Raw genomic sequence first — 23,387 nt, forward strand, 5'->3', positions numbered from 1 at the left:
TACTATCCCTACATTGCTGGTCACCAAATAGAGAACAGCATACGTTTCATTTAGATCCTAATTAAAATGTCATCACTTGCATATTGTCATTCTTTTGCTCATAAAAATGGAGGTTATAAACTGTGTTTATTCCAATGTATTAACTACTGGGCGGAGTTGGGTCAGGATTCATAAGGGATATTTATTGCTCTTTAATTCACTACTATTTGCTGAAATGTTATTTATCAAATGATCCCCAGACTCCAGACTTACTTTTCATATCAATTAGACGGTCAAGAGGGCTACACATGAACCTCCGCCCAATTGTTTAACTTCATCTCATCTAATTGAAATGTGACTCCGTTCCTTTCTCCCTTATACTCCTTTGACTGTGAAGTGCCACTGCTGGCATTTAAGAACCATTTTTACTGATGCAATTGGATCTTGATTTAGTTAATTCTGATTTCTTTCCATTATGGAACTTGCAGCATCATTTAATACACCCCTAAATAGTGCTGAATTATGCAATACTTGCTATTAAAAGCCATCCTGTAAACTGTTACAATCAGTGAGTCAACTAATGCATGCATCTCAAGCCTAATGATAGCGCACATTTTACATTAGTTTGCCAGCCGTCAAATGAATTCTTAGGCCAATAATGAGGAACAAGTGTCCCTAAATAATGCAATTGATCTGAATAATATGTTCAAGATACAGCTTGAATTGGTTTACGTGAGTTGACCATCGAGTTGTTTGATTCATATACTAGTAATGTCACAGAGCAATGAACATCTGGTATCATTGGGCTCATATGGGGAAAAGCTATCATTATGATTCAAGAGCAATCAGAGCACGTGAGTGTAACTTTTAGAAGATAAAAATTAAGCTAATTCTGCTTCAAGTTTTGAAACAAAATTAAGTTGACCACTGATTCTGAGTGAGTGGAGAAAAAGTAACATGGAGTGGAAATTTGAACAATACACCCAGATTAGGTTTTGGAACAGACCTTCGATGACACAACAGGTTGGCATTTTTGTTCCTGCATTTGTATTGTCTTAAAGTGCTTCACATTTGTGTTTATAATTCTTATTTAAGCTATAAATATGCACGTTGCGTGGCAACTGCTTGAACAATTAGTGCAGAGAAAAACATGTTTAAATCAACAAAAGATAGAAAATAAAGTGCTTGTGAATCATGGTTACATATAAAACAATGCAGTATCATGAATTATGTATAAGTACAAACATTCATGATTAAATCAGGACAGTTGAAATAATTGATAAATGTGTATTAGGATGCTACCAACGTATTCATACTGATTTGTTTTGTAAAATTATGAGATGATTGATCTGACATCTTCAGAAAATAACTGTCATTCATAACTGGCTGCATCTGTTTATGTGGGAGAAAAGGAAATTAAAATCCTTTGGTAACTCTTCAGCTTGATTACTATATCCATTCAGCTTGGAATTGGTTGTGAAGTATGCTACATGACTACATGTTTTCCAATAATACATTATTAAATTGCTTATCAAGATATTATTTCGAAAGAAAGCAGAACATAAAGGACAAACAAAATGGAATAAATTCAACAGGTGTTGTATTCTGTTGAAAGTGAAAACATATATTGTCATGTAACATTTTTATTCTGCTGTGTTTGTTGGTCCAAGCAATGCAATTTATTGGCTGGCTTGTTATGAACAGGGAAGTTAATATCCAGAATCTGCTGCAGTTGTTGATGAAAAATGGAATATGTGCTTTTGTTTTGCTACACTTAAAAAATATTGAGGATTAAAGTTGGGCTCATTGATTATGTTAAGTACTATCATAAGTACTTGATTATACATGGTCTTCTAAGCCGTAGTAGATAAATTCCAAGGTACTCACAAACCCAAAGTGTTTCTGTATTTTGATACATTTTAAATATTTATTCTACTTCTTGTATGTGCAATTGATATTTTAGCACGTGTGAACAACCTGCTGACAGGCTGTGAGGGGTTAAAAGGAATACAGAAGAGCACAGTTTGCCTTTCTTAGTTAATGCTCATCTCTTCATGCATACTCCTCCCTCCCCCCACTTCCCTCTCCCATTCCACACCTTCCCTACACAAATCCCTATTGCTGGAGTTAAACATTCTAATTATGAAGCCTTTGTCTCTATACATCAGCACAAATCAGTATCTGATGCTGACTGCCCACTAGGGGTCCATTGTGATGTGATGATAGTGTCCCTACCCCTGGACTGAGATGCTGGGTTCAAGTCCCACCTGCTCCAGAGGTGTGTGATAGCAACTCTGAACAGATTGGTTAGAAAATAAAAATAGTGAACTGCCTCCTTACCACTTTATGTTGGAGCATTTGCAGCTTTCAGTATTGGCTGCAGCATTCATGAAGGGTTGAATAATGTCTGGAGGCCATGCCACCATTTCTCGTCATGAATTGAAAACAAGTCCCTTTAATGTATGTCTTCAGTTGATTGGCTTAGATTATTTTAAATGTTACCATGGATCTTCACCAACGGTGTTAATACTCCAGCCTCAAATGTGGACCGTGTTGACCTGTCTTCCACCCCATTTAGAGACAAAAATGTACAGTCCCTCCCTCAGTGTGCTCTCTCAACGGTGCTGACTCTTCTGATAGGGGGTGACAGCGTGCTATGGGGGAGCACACTGCTGGTTCAGGAGAGCCCTGGGCTACAAGGAGGTGAGAAATTGTTCAGCCTGTGTGACAACATTGCTGTTGCTGCTAGAGGGCTTTGATATTCCAACTGATTGATTTAGTTTTGGGGTGGGGGGGAAGTGCTTGCGTGGGGGTGGTGGGGGAGGGGGAAATAAAATCAGCTTTGAAGTTGAAATTTCACCTGTGAGTGTGTGCACTTGTGGGGACCTCCTTGTGAGAGCTTCATCAGCAACATAATTTGATTTGGACGCTTCTCCCTATCAAAAAGTGCTACTCTTAACTCTGTTTTCATTTCCACTTAATAAATAGTACATACACTAGGTTAACATTTGTTATCATATCAGAGAATAAAACAAAGTGTAGTGCATTCTGGTCTTGCTTCAATTAATATATTGGAGTAGTTATCCACAACACCAGAATGACCCCTGACCACCCACTGATGCAGCGTGTGACTTCAGTTAGTGGTTGCAGGCTTCAGGAAGTGTCTCTGGTGAAGCCATGTCCTGTCTACACATGTACTGCTGATGGTGGGGAAGCTGGGCTTGTGGAATAGACAGTGGGTAGGGATGAAAGGTTTGGGGCAAAGCTGGCAGTTGGAGCTGAAGTGGAGCTTCCCGTCACCCAACAGTGTCTGGAGTCGGTCACCTTGGCTGCTGCTCCATTGTTGCAGCTGCTCCGTCACCAATTTCCCCTCTCCAGCCACTGTGCCACCAGGGGATGGGCCCTTCCCAGAGCAGGGAGGCTGTGCCCTAGGGCTAGGGTTGCTGCTGCATCTGCTCCCTCCTACACTCCTGACCTGCTGCTTCCCCTCATTGTCACTGTTGAAGAAGGAGTGACCCGGTTTCTCATTGCAAATGCACACTGTAGCATCTAGAGATGGTGTTTGCAGCATTCACAGCATTAATAGGGTATCTTAAGCTGTAAGTACTTTTCCTTTCTCCTTTTCTAATTGATGTATGATTGTTTAAACACAGGTTTAACAGGCAATTTGAGCAGAAGTTAAGAGAAATTTTGATAGATTTTGTATGTTTTTAGAGTATAGTAGTGTTTAATTATGTTTATATATCCTAGTTTTTAAAAAATATATTTAGCTCCAATTTAAAGCACATTTTCATCAATTACATGCTCATAGCTTGTTAAAATATGCCATTTCTTCTACATAAAGCACATATTTCCCAGTTCCCGGTCTGTCCAACTAAATTAACCTGAGGTAGGGCTACAATTCTGTGAAATGTTTTTCCTGAATTCTTGTACTTTAGGAAGCTCTGGATATGAATCTAGTGTTTCAGCTGACATCACTAAACCTTTAATAATTGGTTCAATGTATTTGATACATTTATTTTTAGAAAAAGACTAAAAGAGTTATTTTTTGAGAATAGGTGAATCTTTTAACTACCTGCATTCTTTAAAGCTGAATGACATTTTCCATTGTAAAAAGTTAAATAACATTCCAGTCTATTTCAAAGATCTAACTTTTTATTTCTGTTTTCTCAAATGAAAAGTGGTTCGTGAAAGTGAAGTAAGTTTTCTTTATTATTTTTCTCTTAACATTTTTATTACATACATGTCTTTTTGAAGGTAATATTCTCAAAATTTCTCACACTGTTCCAGCATTAATAGTATATAAATTTGACTTATTTCCTAAGCTTGTTAAACTTAATTTAACAGTTTTGTTTAACTTTATTGAATCAACAATAAGCAGACCACTAATTCTTTTGCACCTGAACTAATGGTGTATTTGTTACCATTTTCAGTATGAGAGTCCAGTACCTTGTATTTATCCAGACTTCCAAATGTTCGACCACTTTATTGCTTTAATATTGAATGCAAGTTATTGCCTAGTGTAGCAGTTGTAAGGGCACTTACTGAATTAAAAATTTAATCTTATTAGGAGTGCTGTCAGATTTTTCAGCAGCTGCTTTTTATTATAAAGTACATTTTTAATTATACTAGATAATTCCTTGTACAATTTAAATCCTAATCTTCTTTAGTCTTGATGGCAAAATTTGAAAGCCATGTATTATTAAATGTGTTTTATAGTGATTCATAAAGTACATTTGGTCTTTTGCTTTCCATTATTAGCTTTTAGTGTTTTGTACTTCATGTGGCAAGTTGTGCATGGATTTTCCATACAGTTTTTATTACCAACAGTAATTTCACTATAATTTGATTGCTCAGCTATAGTGAGCCCACATAAAATCTGACACTGAAAGAGTACTTGATTACAGCACACTTCGGGGATTCACTGAATCCCTTGTTTGAGTTTGTTCTCTCATCTCTCATATCCCACAAGAATAGAAGAAAAAAAAATTTTTTGAAGCAAACAACAATTACAATGGGTTATTTGGAGAGATAATGAATTTTAACTGAGTGTACTTGAATTTCAATCATTGTTTCTTCAGATGGCCAATTGTCAACATTCGAATTCTGTTTCATGTAGAACGAGAAAAAACAAAGTGAACTAATCAACTGAGTATCTGAGCTATGCATACAGGGATTTCCCAAGTATGATCTTTGCTGAGTTAATTTCTTTCAAATAGGAAATTCGTAATTCACTTCAGTCCCTCTGGGTTTGAAGGGGAAAATGAACACAAACACACACACGCTTGTGCGCGCACAAATATTCTCTCTCTCTCTGTCTCTCTCACTCGCATACAAAACACACACACATATACACAAAACACTGTGAGGGTTCCAAGTTCAAGTAGCTCAGTTCTAACGCTTATACCTCAGTAATGGTAAAGTCGCCATAGTCATAACAGACCATACAGTTGCTCTCCCATTAGAGAGAGATGGAACAACTGGTGGCCCTACCTGAGGGTTACTACACATCAAGTGAGTGGAGAGATTGAGAAGGAGAGTTATCAGCTGATGCAGGAATAAAATCAACACTGTTGGCATCACTCTGTACCAGAGTCCAGCCATCTAGCTAACTGACCCCCGTCATCCGGTAACAGCCAGTAAAAGCACACAGTATGTGGGTTGACTGTGCAGTTATAACTCCAACAACATCAAAGTGGAAGAAAAATAAATTGGAGGAAATCTGGTGAAGGTGAAGCAGACACATAATAAACTTTGCATACTAGCTGTTGTTTTGGTTTGCTTTATCTCTGTTCAGTTCTTTCTGACAGGTACTTCTATCTGCTATGAAACTTGGATTTTCTTCAGCTAAACTGTAATAAATCTATTTTTGTTCTTCCACCATCACAGAAAATCTTGTTTTATTACTAGATTTTCAGTTTAAGAATAGGATAAAGCTGAAAATAATATTTAAAACCAATATACAGAAGAACCTAACACAATTTTTGTCCTATTGGCCATTAATGACCATGAAAAGCTATTGTGTACTCGGTGGTATACGAGAGAAATGTATTTCGAAAAATCCAAAATAATAGAGTCATGCTTATATTATTGAGCTAATGTTCTAGATGTCTTAATGCAGAGAATGTGAGTTCAAATCCTCCTGTAGAAATTTGAGAATTTGAATTGAATTTTTGCTGAGTTTTTTTTAGTGTTATAAAAATTTAGTTTTTAAGAAAAGGTCAGAATGTTGAGTTGTTGGGTTTCTGTAAAACCCCCAACTGGTTCATTAATGTCCTTTAGGAAAGGAAATCTGCTGTCCTTGCTCACTTTGGTTTAAATATGGTTTTTGTCCGAGAATACATTGAACACTTCCAGTTAACCTCCCAAGTGATCTGTCATGCTGCTCAATCGTGTCTAGGATGTGAAATAATGTAACATTAGATTGCTTAATAGTATGATAAAAGGACTTATTTCTGTTTTTGTTGATTTCATAAAACAAGGTGCTCCATGGTACTTCACCATGATTTGTTTCTCTGGGTTTAAAAGGGTGTAATAAATAAGGAACACATCAATGGACCCTGTCTGAATATCATTGAGTCTTTCAGAATACTTGATGTCTCAGCACTGCATTTAGCCAATTAAGTTGAATCAATGGTGTGTAAATGTTGCTTTTGTTCTATTTTGATAGGATCTGAAAGATGAAAAGAAGAAGGCAAGGATGGCGGCTGCCAGGGCAATACTAGAGAAATGCACTATGATGCTTCTCACAGCATCAAAGGTAACTAACCTGTGGGTAAAATCCGTCCATCAACAGCTTTCTATGTTCATTTCCATTTAATTATATTTGATTTTGATTAAGCAGTTTAGAGAGGCTGTAATGAAACAACATTGGCAGACGACAGTTTGTGCTGACAAATATCGCTGATCTCACTGTTAATCTGTGGTTATAAAATGGAAGAGTCTAATGAGATGCAGTATCAAAATCATTCTGGTAAAGGCTTCCACTCCTGTAACTATAATTGTGGCTCCATTTATGGTGTAATTTCACTTGTCACTTTTCTTGCTAAATTGCATTAGCAGTACTGCAGTTTACAGTCTGAAATGATTTTAACTCTTGGATTTAGACTCTGATAATTATAATTGACACAATTTCTCTCTGAGTTCAACACTTTTATTGGTAATGTTGAATAAAAATTTCAATTAAGTCATAAAGTTGCCCGTACAGTCCTAGATCACTTAGAAGTAATTTTGATTGAGATCTCTCTGTTCACCCTGTCTTATCCAATCAATATATACATATACTATGTGATTTCTTTGAGCAGTCCCAGTTGATGTTTCTTGTTGCTTCTTTCTTGTGTGTTCCTGTGTGCAACTTTTTCAGAATTGAATTCTGAAAGAACATGTGAAAGTAGTCTTAATTTATTCATGGGATGTGGGTGTTGCTGGCTCGGCCAGCTTTTATTGACTCTCCCTAATTGCTCTGGAGGAGGGAGTGGTGAGCTACCTTGAATTGCTACAGTTCATCTTGTATAGGTACACTTGCAATGCTGATAGGGAGGGATTCCAGGATTTTGAACCTGCAGCAATGAAGGAATGGTGACATAGCTCCAAGTCAGGATGATGTGTGGTTGGAGTGGAGCTTGCAGATGGTGGTGTTTCCATGTATCTGCTGCCTTTGCTGTTTAAAAGTGGTAGAGACCACCGGTTTGGAAGGTGCTGTCTGAGAATCCTTGGAGATTTTTGCACTGCATCTTATGGATGGTGTACACTGCTGTGTCTGTGGTGGTGAGAATTAATGTGAAAGATGGGGTTCCGAACAAGTGAGCTGCTTTATCTTGGATAAAACAAAATGGAGAGTATTTTTTTGCACTCCTGACTTGCACATTGCTGATGGTGGAAAGACTCTGAGTCAGGAAATTAGTTACTCACTGCAGAAGTCTGAGCATCTGAATGATGGGATGAAGTTAAGGACTGATAAGTTGTTTGTCATGGTTCATAAATAGCAATAAATAAACAAATATGTGTTTGCATGTATGATTAAGTGTCAGCCATGCCATCTATGTGCCCTGAGAAGCGTTTGTTATTGGTTCCCCTCTTATTTTGTGCATAGTGAAGGGTAACTCCCGACTGACAGTGCTTGACTGGGTGCACTGCTGCGATTTAAAATTGGCACCAGCATCCGGGATCCCAGGATATCCTGGCAGTGGCGAGTAACACCACCTTTGGTGGCACGGGGGAGTACATCAAGCAGGGCACCTTGGTGCGTCGTACTTAGGTAATGAGGCATATTTAGGAAAATAGTAGGATTGGAAAGAGAAACCCATCATGAAACTTGGCAAAATTGACACAATCATTTCTGGTCAACCTCCACCAGAGATTAACCAGTGGGCAAAGATTTGACAGATGGAAGTATGATATGGGGAAATGTGCGATTGTTCACTTGCACATAGAAAAGCAGAATCTTATCTAGATATAGAGACACTGCAGGATATTGCAGTCCTGAGGCACCTTGCTGTCCTTAAAAAATGAGTCATTAAGTAACAGCGTTAGCTTCATTAAGTATTTGGGAAATTAAGTTGGCCAGGTGATAAAGGATGGAATAGATTTCCTGTTTTGATGTCCTCCTTATCTGATTGTAAGACATGGGTTTTTAAACATTTGAAGGATGGTCTTGCCAAGTCAGTGTCGTTTTTTTGATGAGTTGTTCTACAAGTGGCCTGGGTAAAAACATTAAAAGCTTAATGCAAGTCACAAAATGCACACACAGACACACACTTCTGGTGCATGTGTTTAAATCCCATCATGGCAAATGGTGAAATGTGAATTGAACATAAAAATCCAGAATTAAAACCAGGTCAAATGGAGACCATGTCCTTTCAGGAAGTTAATCTTCTGTCCTTACCTGATCAAGCCTGTACATGACTCCAGATCCACCACACTGTGCTTAACTCTCAATTGCCCATTGCAATGACCTCAAGAGCCAGTCACTTCAAGGACAGTTACGTGGTAAATGCTGGCCTTGCCGATGATTAACATGTTCCATGCAATAATAAAAGGAACACCTCTAGGTGGTGCAAGGAGCATACATACACAAGGTTAAAGCCAACTTCATTTGTCAGCATCAGAAGGAGAGCAGTCGCATCCTGGTTTCCTCTTTGAACCCTGAAGCCATCTCTAGATAGTTATGAAGCCTTCTGCCCCACGTGCCTGCCTGAAAAATATTGAGTTGATATCATAAATATATTCTCATTGTTCTGAGAGTAATCTTTAATGTTAGCAAGTATGAATGTCCCTGGCATTGTCACTTTGCAATCAACTTTTGTTATAACAGATCATCATACAAAGGGAAGCAGAATGTTAGACTTTATTGCAGTGGAGATGCAGTATAAAAATAAGGAAGTAAAGATAAATTCACCATAACTTTCCCAGACCATAAGGCTGGGAGAGATGATTAGTGGTTTAACCAGAGGTTCAGCTCACCTCAGGTAAAGGGGAAGATTGCGAAGAAGAGTCCTTCATGCTAACCTCAAAATTGAACCCATGCTATTGGCATCACTCTGCATTGTAAACCAGCTGTCCAGCCAACTGAGCTAACCATACTGCTATAATTTTGCAGGGTATTAGTGATATCACACCTATAGTACCAATGGTCTGTTAGCTCAGTTGGCTAGATAGCTGCTTTGTAATGCAGTAATGTCAACAGTGACTGCGATCACTAGGAAACCCCTTCTTTCTCCACTTCACCCTTTGCCTGAGGCATGTGAATGCTCTAACGAAGCTCACTGCTAGTCATCTTCAAAGCAGTTCTCTAGAAGTACGGCAACATTAATTTTCACTTCAGTTCAGAAGACTATGTACAATTTTGATCACCTTGATTAAGAAAGGAAATATTTGCACTCTGAGCAGTCCAGGCAATATGCATTGGGATGTTTCCTCAGATGACTCATTATGTTTTATCTTGAAAGAGTGACCAGCTGGAGCCAAACTCATTGGAGTGTAGAAGAACGAAGGACTCTCTGTTGGTAGTTATAGAAAGCAGGTCCCTTTCCTGAAGTATCTGAAACTAAGGGTACAATCTCAGAATAAGGAGTCTGTCATTTAAGATGAAGGTGAGGAGGAATTTCTTCTCCTTGAGGGTTATTGGAATTCTTTGCCCAGCAAGAGGTAGAGGCTGGGTCATTTAATATATTGAAGATTGAGTTAGACAGATACTTGATTGTCAGGGTAACCAAAGGTTATGGGAGGACGATTGGAAAATGGCAATAAAACCGTAATGATGATTATGATCAGCCATGATCAGATTGAGTAATGCAGCAGGCTTGAGAAGCCAAACGTTATGTTCTTGTGCAGGGGGTGAGGGTGGTGAGAGTGAGCATTGGAGGTGGTGGGCATTGTTTGGTGATCTGGAGGGTGATGCAAAAATGGTGCTGGAAAAGTGGCCGGGGTCAGGGTTTTTGGGATATGCTCAGTATCGAGGTGGGTGAGCAGTGCCAAGGTGAACCTGAGGCAGTGTCACGGGTACATGGAGTAGTTGAGTAGTGCAGGTAGTATGGGGTTAAGGAAGAGTTGATCCTACAGCACAGGGACCTTTTAGAGAACTTCAGTGAAACTGAAGCAAGGTCTCAAGGGAGGTGTCTTCATTGTAGTCGCTGTTCACCGCAAGAGCTACTTATCACCTTGTTACTGGACCCAAACTGGAGCTGGTCACGATGATGAAAACACTAAATTTTAATAAGGCAAATGACATGCATTCCTACCGCATTTCTGACTGGAAAATCTGGGGCATCTCCAAATCATTGTTACACATGACTGCACCAAAGTCTGTTTCCTAGCTACCAATCAGTTTCTCTCCCTGGCAACAGTTTGAGATTAGCTTAGTCTGTTTGCAAACATGTTTGACCTCACTGAGAGCTTCCAGCTTAGTGTTCACAAAGTTACGTAGATTGCCTGTTTCAACTTCTACAAAGTCACCCAACTTTGCCATGACTCAGCGTACCTGCTGTTGAAACTGTCACTCACACCTTCATCAGATGTATATCTGACTATTCCAATGCATTCCTGGCTGGTCTCTCACATTCTCCCCTCTGTACATGTGAAGTAACCTAAAATTCTGCTGCTTGTTGCTAAACTGTCAGTAAGTTGCATTTCCCTGTCATCCACTCACTAACTGACCTACACTGGCTCCTTGCCAGGCACCATTGTGATTTTGAATTTCTGATTTAAAAAATATTGTATTGGGCTCAACATATCTCTCTCCACAAATATGCCAGACCTGCTGAGTTCCTTCAATTTGTTTTGTTCAAAATTCTCATCCTTGTTTTTAAATCTGTTCATGGCCTTATTTTGTTGTATTAAATGTATAATACATATGTACATTGTGTTGCACATTATTCCCCAAATATCAGTGTGGTTTATCCCTTCAAGGCCTTAAAAAATGAAAAAGCAATAACAGGAACGTTTGATACTTTTCATGGACGTCTGATAGAACCCTTCTACTCTAAATGGACAATAATTGTAGAAAAAAGAAAAAGATAATTGAAGCAGTAAATTTCACTCGTTAATTTTATTACATGGAAAGAGTGAACATCAAGAGGCAGAAACAGATGGGGTAGTGTAACACGGGATGATCTTGTTGACCAAATTATCTTTTTCGGTGATAATAATACCAGTGTCTAAGTTTACAAATGTAGAACTCTATGTGCGAGTTCAGTGTTAGTGGAAAGCATTAACATTCAGAGAGCTCGAAACTTTCTCTTGACATTTAATATTGAGAAATCTAACCGCCCGTATCTTTTGATTGGAAATAATTGCTACAGTAGCATAGACTGGAACTGTGAATCTAGATCTTGCAGAAGTCCTGATCCATCGGACAAAATGGGAATTTCCCAAGAAATTTCAACTTCTAATAGTTAACGAACGAGCATCTGATGCACTCCAAAATCATCGTCAACTCAGAAGTACAGTTAGGATCTTCAAAGAGTTCCAACTCATGTACTGGAGCAGTTAGTCAAGGAAAATGAGAGTGGTTAAAACTTGCTCTAACACTTTGGGAAATACAAAACTGACCCTACTGAATCACCACCCTATCTATCTATTAGTAAACCCACCACCACAATGCCTGCCTTACCCAGGTATCACCCCACTCCTTTACCTAATGCTACCCTGCTTACCAACATAGTCAACCACCCTCTTGCCCATGTACATAGGGAACATTAAACATAAGAGTGGGCCATTGACCCTTTGAGCCAGCTCTGCAATTTAATATAATCATGGCTGATCATTCAATTCCTATCTTGTTCTCACTTTCTCCCAATATCCTTTCATCCCATTAGCCCCAAGAACTATATCTAACTCCTTTTTGAAAACCTTCAATGTTTTGGGCTCAACCACTTTCTGTGTCAGAGATTTCCACTCTCACCACTCTCTAGATGAAGAAATGCCTCCTCAGTCCTAAGTGGCCTATCCCATATCTTTAGACTGTGATTCCTGGTTCTGGGCTCCCTGATCATTGAAAACAACTTATGTTTATCCTGTGTAGTCCTGTTAGAATTTTGTGGGTTTCTATGAGATCCCCCTTCATTCTTCTAAACTCCAGTGAACATAGTCCCAATCAATACAGTCTCTCTTCATACATCAGTTCTCCCATCCCAGGAAGTAATCTGATAAACCTTCGTTGCACTCTCTCCAAGCCAGAATATCTTTCCTCAGCTGTGGAGACCAAAACTGCACACACTATTTTAGCTGTGGTCTCAGTAAGGCTCTGTGCAACAGCAGCAAGCTATCAGTGCTCCATACGCAAACCCTGCACTATGAAGGCCAACATACCATTTCTGTTCTTCATCACCTGCTGCACCCTCCCTGCTTAACTTGCTTAACTCACTCACAAATATTCATTCACTAAGAATTATTAAATAACATTAAACAGGAAAAAAAATTAGTTACATTTAAAATTATTAAATAACCCTGTAATCAAATGTTTAAAAGAAGGAAAATAAATTAATTACATTTACAATTAGTTAATTATAATCTTATTAAATGTTTAACAGAAGCAGAAACATAATGAAAAGCTATGTAAATCCTTAAAAATGTCATAGAAGTATTATTAAATCTAATTTTCAGTTTAAATCCCTGTGTTGACTGCTGCTACCTGAAGGCCCATTTAATTTCTATGATCATGAGGGGTTGGCATGGCTTCATTTCCCCTGTGCTCCATTGACTCCAACTCCTACGTGCTGCAAAGGAAGCTTCAGAGAGCAAGCTACATCAAAAAAATGGCCATAAAAAAAACAAGGCTCAGTAAGTGAGTAGTATTTCGCACAGTTGACGTTGGACAGAACAGCTCTGATCCCGATCTGAAGATCTGGGCTAATGTGATACATGCCAGCACAAATAAAGTGAAAAGGATTATATAATCAAGCATTCTTTGGTAAGTAAGACAAGAGTAGTAGTTTATAACAGTGAAATGTTGTTTCGGTACACAGCAGTAATTGCAAAATCAAATAAATGGCTGGATTGTAAGTGCATTCTCAGTGTCAATTCCAAGGTAAGATTGCTGTCATAAACCATTACTGACACCATGTATTTGATCCCATTGCTCCAAAATAATTTGGTTCTGGAAAGGAAGCAAAGATTGTGTTCAAGTTGTGAGCTATAAGGGAAATGTAAGTTTTGCTGACAAAAAGAGACAGAGTTAAAGCTTTCTGTCTTGCACTCATCAGGACAAATGAAAGAATATCACATTTCAAAGTGAATAAGTTTTATATTGTCAATTGTTGGCAAGTGGACTCTGATTACAGACGAGTGAGATGAAAAGAAACTTCTTTACTCATAGAGTTGTTAGGATTCGGAATGCGCTGCCTGGGAGAGTGGAGGAAGTGGATTCTGTAGGAGGTTTGAAAAGAGAGCTGGATATACATTTGAAAGTGATGAATTTAGAGGGCTCCTGAGGTATGGCTGGGACAAGCTGGGGAGCTGTTTCAGAAGCTGGTAGAGACAGTGGTTCAAATGGCCTTCTTCATCACTGTAAAACTCTATGTTGCCATGGGGAATGTACCAGGTGATAGGTATTCCTCAAACTTTAATTTAATGACAAAAGGCATGATACCTAAACATCTTTGCAGGACAGGCCTTGCATGTGAACATATGTAGCTTCCATCAAGTATAAGTGAAGTGCTTGTTCAACATTAGGGCCCGTAGTAGGAATAAGTCGATTGGTCAATACATGACTTTATTAACTCATTTCAAGATTTCTGTGAATTTATGCAAATAAAAGATGGTCTAATTAAAGGCAGGATTGTATTAGTCATAAGGGAGCCTGCAATGAAAACAGATTAATTCAGAGAGGAGAAACATATTCTCAGGAAGACATTGACATGCACAGAACCTTGATCAGATGGGCCAATGGGCTGAGGAGTGGCAGATGGAGTTTAATTTAGATAAATGCAAGATACTGTATTTTGGGAAAGCAAACCTTAACAGAACATGCAAACTTAATGGTAAGGTTTTAGGGAGTGTTGCTGAACAAAGAGACCTTGGACTGCAGGTTCATAGCTCCTTGAAAATAGAGTTGCAGGTCGATAGGATAGTGAAGAAGGCATTTGGTATGCTTTCCTTTATTGGTCAGATTATTGAATGCAGGGGTTGGGATGTCATGTTGTGGCTGTACAGGACATTGGTTAGGCCATTTTTGGAATATTGTGTGCAATTCTGGTCTCCTTCCTATTGGAAGGATGTTATGAAACTTGAAAGGTTTAGAAAAGATTTACAAGGATGTTGCCAGGGTTGGAGGATTTGAGCTGTAGGTAGAGGCTGAATAGGCCAGAGCTGTTTTCTCTGGAGCATCAGAGGCTGAGGAGTGACCTTATAGAGCTTTATAAATTCATGTGAATCTTGGATAGGATAAATAGACAAAGTCTTTTCCCTGGGGTGTGGAGTCCAGCCCTTGAGGGCATAGCTTTAAGCTGAGAGGGGCAAGATATAAAAGAGACCTAAGGGGCAACTTTTTCACATGGAGGGTGGTATGTGTATGGACTGAGCGGCCAGAGGAAGTGGTGGAGGCTAGTACAATTGCAACATTTTAAAGGCTTATGGATGGGTATACGAAGGGTTTGGAGGGATATGGGGCGGGTGCTGGCAAGTTGGACTTAGATTGGGGTATCTGGTCAGCATGGACGAGTTGGACTGAAGGGTCTGTTTCTGTGCTGTACATCTCTAAGACTCTAAGCACTGAGAATGCGAATCACCAACGAGAGCATAGACATGTTGGAAGAAACCAGATCTTGCTTTATCATGATCGATGCACCAGAACTAAAAGGGAAAACAATCACAGACAAAGAGCAGACTTCAGGTACTGCAGAGGACATTATGCAAAGGAGAGAAGGGTATATCTAGCACAGGCAAAGCAATATTCTCACTGTAAGAAGCTGAATCATTTTGTAAACAGGTTAGGGGAAAGTGCAGCAAGCAGGTTCAGATGGCCTTGAGATAACAGCTTGAAATTTTGAAGAACCCGTTTACACCACATAACAGGTTAATTCTGTCAAATGGGAATTGATGGCCTATGGTATTGTCACTGGACTGTTAACCCAGAAACCCAGGTAATGTTCTGGTGACCTGACCTTGAGTCCTGTCACAGCAGATTGTGGAATTTGAATTTAATAAATATCTGAAATTAAGAATCTAATGAAGACCGTGTATCCAGTGTCAATTGTCAGGAAAAACCTATCTAGTTCACTAATGCCTTTCAGGGAAGGAAACTGCCATTCTTACTTGGTCTGGACTACATGTGGTTCAAGACCCACAGCAATGTGGTTAACTCTTATCTGCCCTCTGGGCAATTAGCAAGGGCAATAAATGCTGTCTGGCCTGCAATGCCCTCTCCCCTTGATGAATAAAGGAAATCAATGGGTGATGCATGGTTTGTGACTGTTAAAATGATGACTGCAGAGAAAGAACACCAGATCACCATAAAGTGTCAGACATCTGGTATAATGCAACATCATGGCCATACTGACCTGTGCAAAGTGGCTCAATATAGCAATCAGAAAATGAAGCCCTTGAAAGTGAGGTTGAAGCTAAATGATCGTGCCATATTTGTGCCAAGAGGATAGAACCTTCTGTGAGGAGACAATTTGAAAATCTAGACTTGCAGATCATAGACAATACCATAAGAAATAGGACCAGAGGTAGGCCATTCAGCTCCTTGAGCCTGATCCACCATTCAAAAGGATCATGGCTAACCTGACACTCTCCACATCCACTTTCCTGAGTCTTCCCTGTAACACTTGATCCCCCCAATAAGACCATAAAATGACAAGCAAATATCACTAATTTCAACTGGAGCAAGTCTACAGTTTGGAATGATAATCCTCAATGTACCAAAGAGATTTACAATGTGTTGAAATCAAATCATTAATTGCAGAACAGATCATAGAGTTATCCTGTCAAGTATAACCTTGAAGTAGATGAGAGCATGAGGAAAATTAAGCAACTGATGTGGAGTATTCCAGTTGCCCTCAAAGCCAGCCTGAAAGTTAAGACAGGAGAGCTGAAAAAGAAGGTAGTGACAAGAAAGTGACTTCCACAGAATGGATTAGCAGCATGGCTATCTAAGAACAGGCAGTGAATCACAGCTGCTAAATAAAGCTGTGAAGAGATTGCACTACCTCATGCCAACCATAGAAGGAACTTTTCCACAACTTGCAAAGATAATATTCTTTGTGCACATAAGTGTAAAGTATGGTTACTGGCAATTGAAACTGGATGAAAGCAGCAGCCTTTCTTACATTTTGGGTGCCCTTTGACAGTTATCGATGGTTGCACATTCCTTTGACATGCTCATGGCTCCAGAGGAGTATCAATGCCAGCAACGTCAGATTGTGATCTTCCTGGAATGGAAGCTAATGTGGAGAACCTGATAGTATAAGGATGTGAAAACATGATGGAACAAGCAACTGCAGAACACAATCAATATTTAGTGAAACTCGAGAGAGCTCACCAGCTTAACTTGAAGCTGAAATAAAAAAAATGCAATTGAAGATGCTCAAAGTCAAATATAGAGACCATATACTTATAGCAAAAGGTCTTTGCCCAGACCCTGAGTGCTGAGTAGGTGAGAGCTGTAGCAGCAATTTGGATTCAAACTATTTAAGTAATGCTTTGCCTAATTTGTCATCTGAGTGTGAACCATTATATTAACTCACTAGAGGACGTACAAAACTTGACCTACTCTTGGGAAATAAGGCAGGGCAGGTGACTGAGGTGTCAGTGGGGGAGCACTTTGGGGCCAGCGACCATAATTCTATTCATTTTAAAATAGTGATGGAAAAAGGTAGACCAGATCTAAAAGTTGAAGTTCTAAATTGGAGAAAGGCCAATTTTGACAGTATTAGGCAAGAATTTCGAAAGCTGATTGGAGGCAGATGTTGGCAGGTAAAGGGACTGCTGGAAAATGAGAAGCCTTCAGAAATGAAATAACAAGAATTCAGAGACAGTATATTCCTGTCAGGGTGAAAGGGAAGGCTGGTAGGTATAGGGAATGCTGGATGACTAAAGAAATTGAGGATTTGGTGAAGAAAAAGAAAGAAGCATATGTGAAGTATAGACAGGATAGATCGAGTGAATCCTGAGAAGAGTATAAAGGAAGTAGGAGTATACTTAAGAGGGAAATCAGGAGGGCAAAACGGGGATATAAGATAGCTTTGGCAAATAGAATTAAGGAGAATCCAAAGGGTTTTTACAAATATATTAAGGACAAAAGGGTAACTAGGGAGAGAATAGGGCCCCTCAAGGATCAGCAAGGCGGCCTTTGTGTGGAGCCACAGAAAATGGAGGAGAATCTAAATGAATGTTTTGCATCAGTATTAACTGTGGAAAAAGATATGGAATTTATAGACTGTAGGGAAATAGATGGTAACATCTTGCAAAATGTCCAGATTACAGAGAAGGAAGTGCTGGGTGTCTTGAAATGGTTAAAAGTGGATAAATCTCCAGGACCTGATCAGGTGTACCCGAGAACTCTGTGGGAAGCTAGAGAAGTGATTGCTGGGCCTCTTGCTGAGATATTTGTATCATCGATAGTCACAGGTGAGGTGCGGGAAGACTGGAGGTTGGCAAACGTGCCACTGTTTAAGAAGGGCAGTAAAGACAAGCCAGGGAACTATAGACCGGTGAGCCTGACCTCGGTGGTGGGCAAGTTGCTGGAGGGAATCCTGAGGGACAGAATGTACATGTATTTGGAAAGGCAAGGACTGATCTGGGATAGTCAACATGGCTTTGTGCGTGGGAAATTATGTCTCACAAACCTGATTGAGTTTTTTTGAAGAAGTAACAAAGAAGATTGATGAGGGCAGAGCAGTAGATGTGATCCATATGGACTTCAGTAAGGCGTTCAACAAGGTTCCCCATGGCAGACTGATTAGCAAGGTTAGATCTCATGGAATACAGGGAGAACCAGCCATTTGGATGCAAAGCTGGCTCAAAGGGTGATGATAGAGGGTTGTTTTCCAGACTGGAGGCCTGTGACCAGTGGAGTGCCACAAGGATCGGTGCTGGGCCCACTACTTTTTGTCATTTACATAAATGATTTGGATGAGAGCATAAGAGGTACAGTTAGTAAGTTTGCAGATGACACCAAAACTGGAGGTGTAGTGGACAGCGAAGAGGGTTACCTCAGATTACAACAGGATCTCGACCAGATGGGCCAATGGGCTGAGAAGTTGCAGATGGAGTTTAATTCAGATAAATGCGAGGTGCTGCATTTTGGGAAAGCAAATCTTAGCAGGACTTATACACTTAATGGTAATGTCCTAGGGAGTGTTGCTGAACAAAGAGACCTTGGAGTGCAGGTTCATAGCTCCTTGAAAGTGGAGTCGCAGGTAGATAGGATAATGAAGAAGGCATTTGGTATGGTTTCCTTTATTGGTCAGAGTATTGAGTACAGGAGTTGGGAGCTGAAAATGTGTTGCTGGAAAAGCGCAGCAGGTCAGGCAGCATCCAAGGAGCAGGAGAATCGATGTTTCGGGCATGAGCCCTTCTTCAGGAATCCTGAAGAAGGGCTCATGCCCGAAACGTCGATTCTCCTGTTCCTTGGATGCTGCCTGACCTGCTGCGCTTTTCCAGCAACACATTTTCAGCTCTGATCTCCAGCATCTGAAGTCCTCACTTTCTGCTACAGGATTGGGAGGTCATGTTGCGGCTGTACAGGACATTGGTTAGGCCACTGTTGGAATATTGCGTGCAGTTCTGGTCTCCTTCCTATCGGAAAGATGTTGTGAAACTTGCAAGGGTTCAGAAAAGATTTACAAGCATGTTGCCAGGGTTGGAGGATCTGAGCTACAAGGAGAGGCTGAACAGGCTGGGGCTGTTTTCCCTGGAGTGTCGGAGGCTGAGGGGTGACCTTATAGAGGTTTGCAAAATTATGAGGGGCATGGATAGGATAAATAGACAAAGTCTTTTCTCTGGGGTCAGGGAGTCCAGAACTAGAGGGCATAGGTTTAGGGTGAGAGGGGAAAGATATAAAAGAGACCTAAGGAGCAACGTTTTCAAGCAGAGGGTGGTACGTGTATGGAATGAGCTGCCAGAGGATGTGGTGGAGGCTGGTACAATTGCAACATTTAAGAGGCATTTGGATGTGTATTTGAATAGGAAGAGTTTGGAGGGATGTGGGCCGGGTGCTGGCAGGTGGGACTAGATTGGGTTGGGATATCTGGTCGGTATGGATGGGTTGGACCGAAGGGTCTGTTTCCTTGCTGTACACCTCTACGATACGATATGCTTTGGTATTGGAGCATAGATCTAAAAGTAGCATTCACTAAAATCAAACAACCATGATGCCAGTGCCAGGGCTGAAATACTATGGTGTAAATGAGGAAGTCACCCGACAGTGTCACATCAGCAATACAAATCACTTCAAAGCATTTTCTGCAAGCTACTACTATCAGCTCCCAAACATCTCCAAAACATGTGACTCCATTTAGAGGTATGTGTATCTGATATACAGTCAGTTCTGCTGTAACACGGTACTTCCGTTCTCGAGAAATTCCATGTTGTAAGAAAATCACATAACAGCAGCACCACTTAAACTCATGTGGCCAGAATTGCTTTATAACCGATAAACACTTTAAAACTTCACTCTTTCAAAACAATATCTTCAATTCATCAATTATGTTGTTGTGGTTCTATTCGCCGAGCTGGGAATTTGTCTTGTAAACGTTTCATCCCCTGTCTAGGTGACATCCTCAGTGCTTGGGAGCCTCCTGTGAAGCGCTTCTGTGATGTTTCCTCCGGCACTTATAGTGGCCTGTCTCTGCCGCTTCCAGTTGTCAGTTCGAGCTGTCCGCTGTAGTGACCGGTATATTGGGTCCAGGTCGATGTGTTTGTTGATAGAGTCTGTGGATGAGTGCCATGCCTCTAGGAATTCCCTGGCTGTTCTCTGTTTGGCTTGCCCTATAATGGTAGTGTTGACAAGCAACATGAATTCGACTGGGACAACACTACCATTATAGGGCAAGCCAAACAGAGAACAGCCAGGGATTTCCTAGAGGCATGGCTCTCATCCACAGACTCTATCAACAAACACATCGACCTGGACCCAATATACCGGTCACTACAGCGGACAGCTGGAACTGACAACCGGAAGCGGCAGAGACAAACCACTATAAATGCCGGAGGAAACATCACAGAAGCGCTTCACAGGAGGCTCCCAAGCACTGAGGATGTCACCTAGACAGGGGACGAAACGTTTGCAAGACAAATTCCCAGCTCGGTGAACAGAACCACAACAACGAGCACCTGAGCTACTAATCTTCTCCCAAACTTTTATCATCAATTATGTTCTAGCGAATTTGCCTTAACGAAATACGTGTTATAGTAGAATGACCTGTATAACCAAGGGCAACAGAAGTACATCAAAGTTGTGCTGTCGAAAGCATTCCTCCTAGTGAAGAAAACAGTGGATGCTAAGACAATGTGAAACTGTCCAACGCAGAACAGCACTTGGCATGTTCTGGAAGTCATCAACTCAGAAGAGACATTGTACCTAATAGACAAGCACCTTGCTCAAATCAAACAATCTGCCCAACAAGATGTAACTTCCCAAGTGCTGCAAAAAGTAATGTGAGCAGATGCCCCCCCCCCCCCCCCCCCCACCTCAAAGAATCACGGCCACATCCGCTTTAAGAGCATTTTGGGCAGACAGATAATTGATAGGCCAGGATGGCATATTGTGAAAATAGAGTCATTATCTCCAAGGAGTCAGGAGAATAGTTTTTTAAAGTGTATTTCTGCAAGAAATCGAGTCAAATTTGAGGAAAGCAAGAGATGTGCTTTACAGGCCAAGCATGAGCAACAAAATGAAGGAGCACCTCAGCTAGTGCAGTGCTTATAATGAGTACCAAGTTAGGCAAGGTAGAGAACCGCTGATGAAATGACTTTCCAGACAGACCATGGATGAATCTGGGGGGAAAAAAACCCTCCACTGGTACAGGAGGTATTCATTTTGTAACTATAGATTACTATTCTGACCATTGGAAAGCAAACCAGCTGACTTCAACAGCTACCAGTAAGATTTTTGAGTGCCTAACTGCACACTTCAGATTTACAACACTCCTAAAATTCTGATGGAATGTCAATGGTCCTCGGCTCATGCGTGAAGTGGAAAAACTAGGCAACAGCGAACATTGCTTAAAAAAACAGGTAAATCAGCAATCCTTGAATGGAGAAACACATGCACTGAAGGCATGGAGAGTGCAAAGACTGATGTTACACTGCACCCAAATTATTCTTCCAATAGCACAAGAACTATTCAAGTCACAAGTAACAGGTGTGTGACAAAAGGCTGACAGTCATTTTGTTTTTGACAAGGCTGCCAAACTGCTGTCCGAATTGAGCATTGAAGAGCCAGTCAGGGTGCAAACCTTCAATATTTTCAACAAAGTCAGCCCAAATGGCAACTTGAGACCTGTGTAGAATAGTTATCATTTTGTAGGTGATGGAAGTGAAAGACATACATACAAAGCTAAAGAAACTGTTCCTCAATTGCATGTGGCTGATCAGGAAAATATGAACGCACAGACTGCGGATCGAACATCAGACTCGGACGGCCACAGCAATTTAACAATAGAACTGGAATAATAGTATCATGTCAACAACAAATGATTCAGGAATAACATTCCCTGGGAAAGCAATATAACACGGATGAATAGCCAACAACAACTTATTACATCAAGAGGCCAGATGATTTTACCCTATGTACAATGTTTATGGAGGAATTGATGAAAATAATGAACTGCTAATACATGAGAACAGTTATATATACATTGGGTAATTTGAGTAACTCAGTGTACAGGATAATATGTGCAAATTGTTTTTTTTAAATGAAAAGGGGGATATTTAGGAGAGAAATGGAACTTGTATCAATGTGCCACCTTGCTTGCTGCAGTCATGCGTGCTTCATATAGAGGTAGCAATCTTAAAAACACTTCAGTAAAGATGCAGAGACGACCAGAGTGCTTCCTTGTGAACAAGGAGCATTGTTTGTGTGTAATTATAGCTGTCATTGCATCAGGCAATATGTGAAAGGACTAACACCAACAATCTCAGTAAAAATAGAGTTGTGTCTGTAAAATTGATTTGAAAACTGAAAGCCATTGGTTGCTTAGTTCTAGGCTTCTAATATCCATGCAACTAAAGCATCAAATTAACTCACAGAGGAGCTGTTGTTATTGTTAACCTTTCGAATCTTTTATTAATGGTCCACTCACCCTTCTCAATTTCCTTTTGTATGCTTTCTATTTTTTCTTCCTCATGTAAAGATGGTTACTTTATAAATGTTGAAAATCCTCCAGCACATCACTTCCGCTTCTAATCTCTGTCCCAATCCTGTCTTCAGGTTCACATCCACAAACAAGCATTTGCCCACAGGGTTTGGAAGTTTGTTCATCTGCTCTTCTCTTCTCCGTTCCCCACAATTTCTCCAGCCTTTTGAGACTTTACCATCTAGTTATGATGTTGACACATGTCTTACTTTCTTGTTGAAATAAAAATTGCAGCAGATAGATTTGAATTGTTCTCAACAGTACAGTATTATTAGATGTTATGGATTCAGATGTGTTTTTTCCCCATCACTGTATATGTTACAATTGTATGGGACATATGCACTCCTGGCTAATGTTCCTTCTAAACTGCATAACAATTGGGAAAGTGCTGCATGAGGAATAAACAAGAGCACAGCAAAGTGCCATTTAACTGCACACATGTAACTATGTGTCAACCATTAAGAGGCTGTACAGTGCAACAAGTTGGCTATGTACAGCAAATACAATCAGGACGAACATTGCTTCTGGCTTATGTGTACAAAGGGTATTAATGTACCAGCCATATTGTACCATTTTACAATAGAGAAAATTTGCATTAATACAGAACAGCTC

At 40.1% G+C, this 23,387-nt stretch overlaps 1 protein-coding gene across 1 annotated transcript in view; it reads left to right on the forward strand.

Annotated features, from left to right (window-relative positions):
• The window catches only part of ctnnal1 (catenin (cadherin-associated protein), alpha-like 1), a 314,649-nt gene that overhangs the window by 227,031 nt on the left and 64,231 nt on the right, over positions 1-23,387 (forward strand). Inside the window, exon 5 of the mRNA XM_072575745.1 lies at positions 6,650-6,739. Within this exon, the coding sequence (XP_072431846.1) occupies positions 6,650-6,739 (90 nt within the window). The remainder of the gene's footprint in view (positions 1-6,649; positions 6,740-23,387) is intronic.

This window comes from Chiloscyllium punctatum, chromosome 8, assembly GCF_047496795.1.
Source record: "Chiloscyllium punctatum isolate Juve2018m chromosome 8, sChiPun1.3, whole genome shotgun sequence".
NCBI classification, from domain to species: domain Eukaryota; kingdom Metazoa; phylum Chordata; class Chondrichthyes; order Orectolobiformes; family Hemiscylliidae; genus Chiloscyllium; species Chiloscyllium punctatum.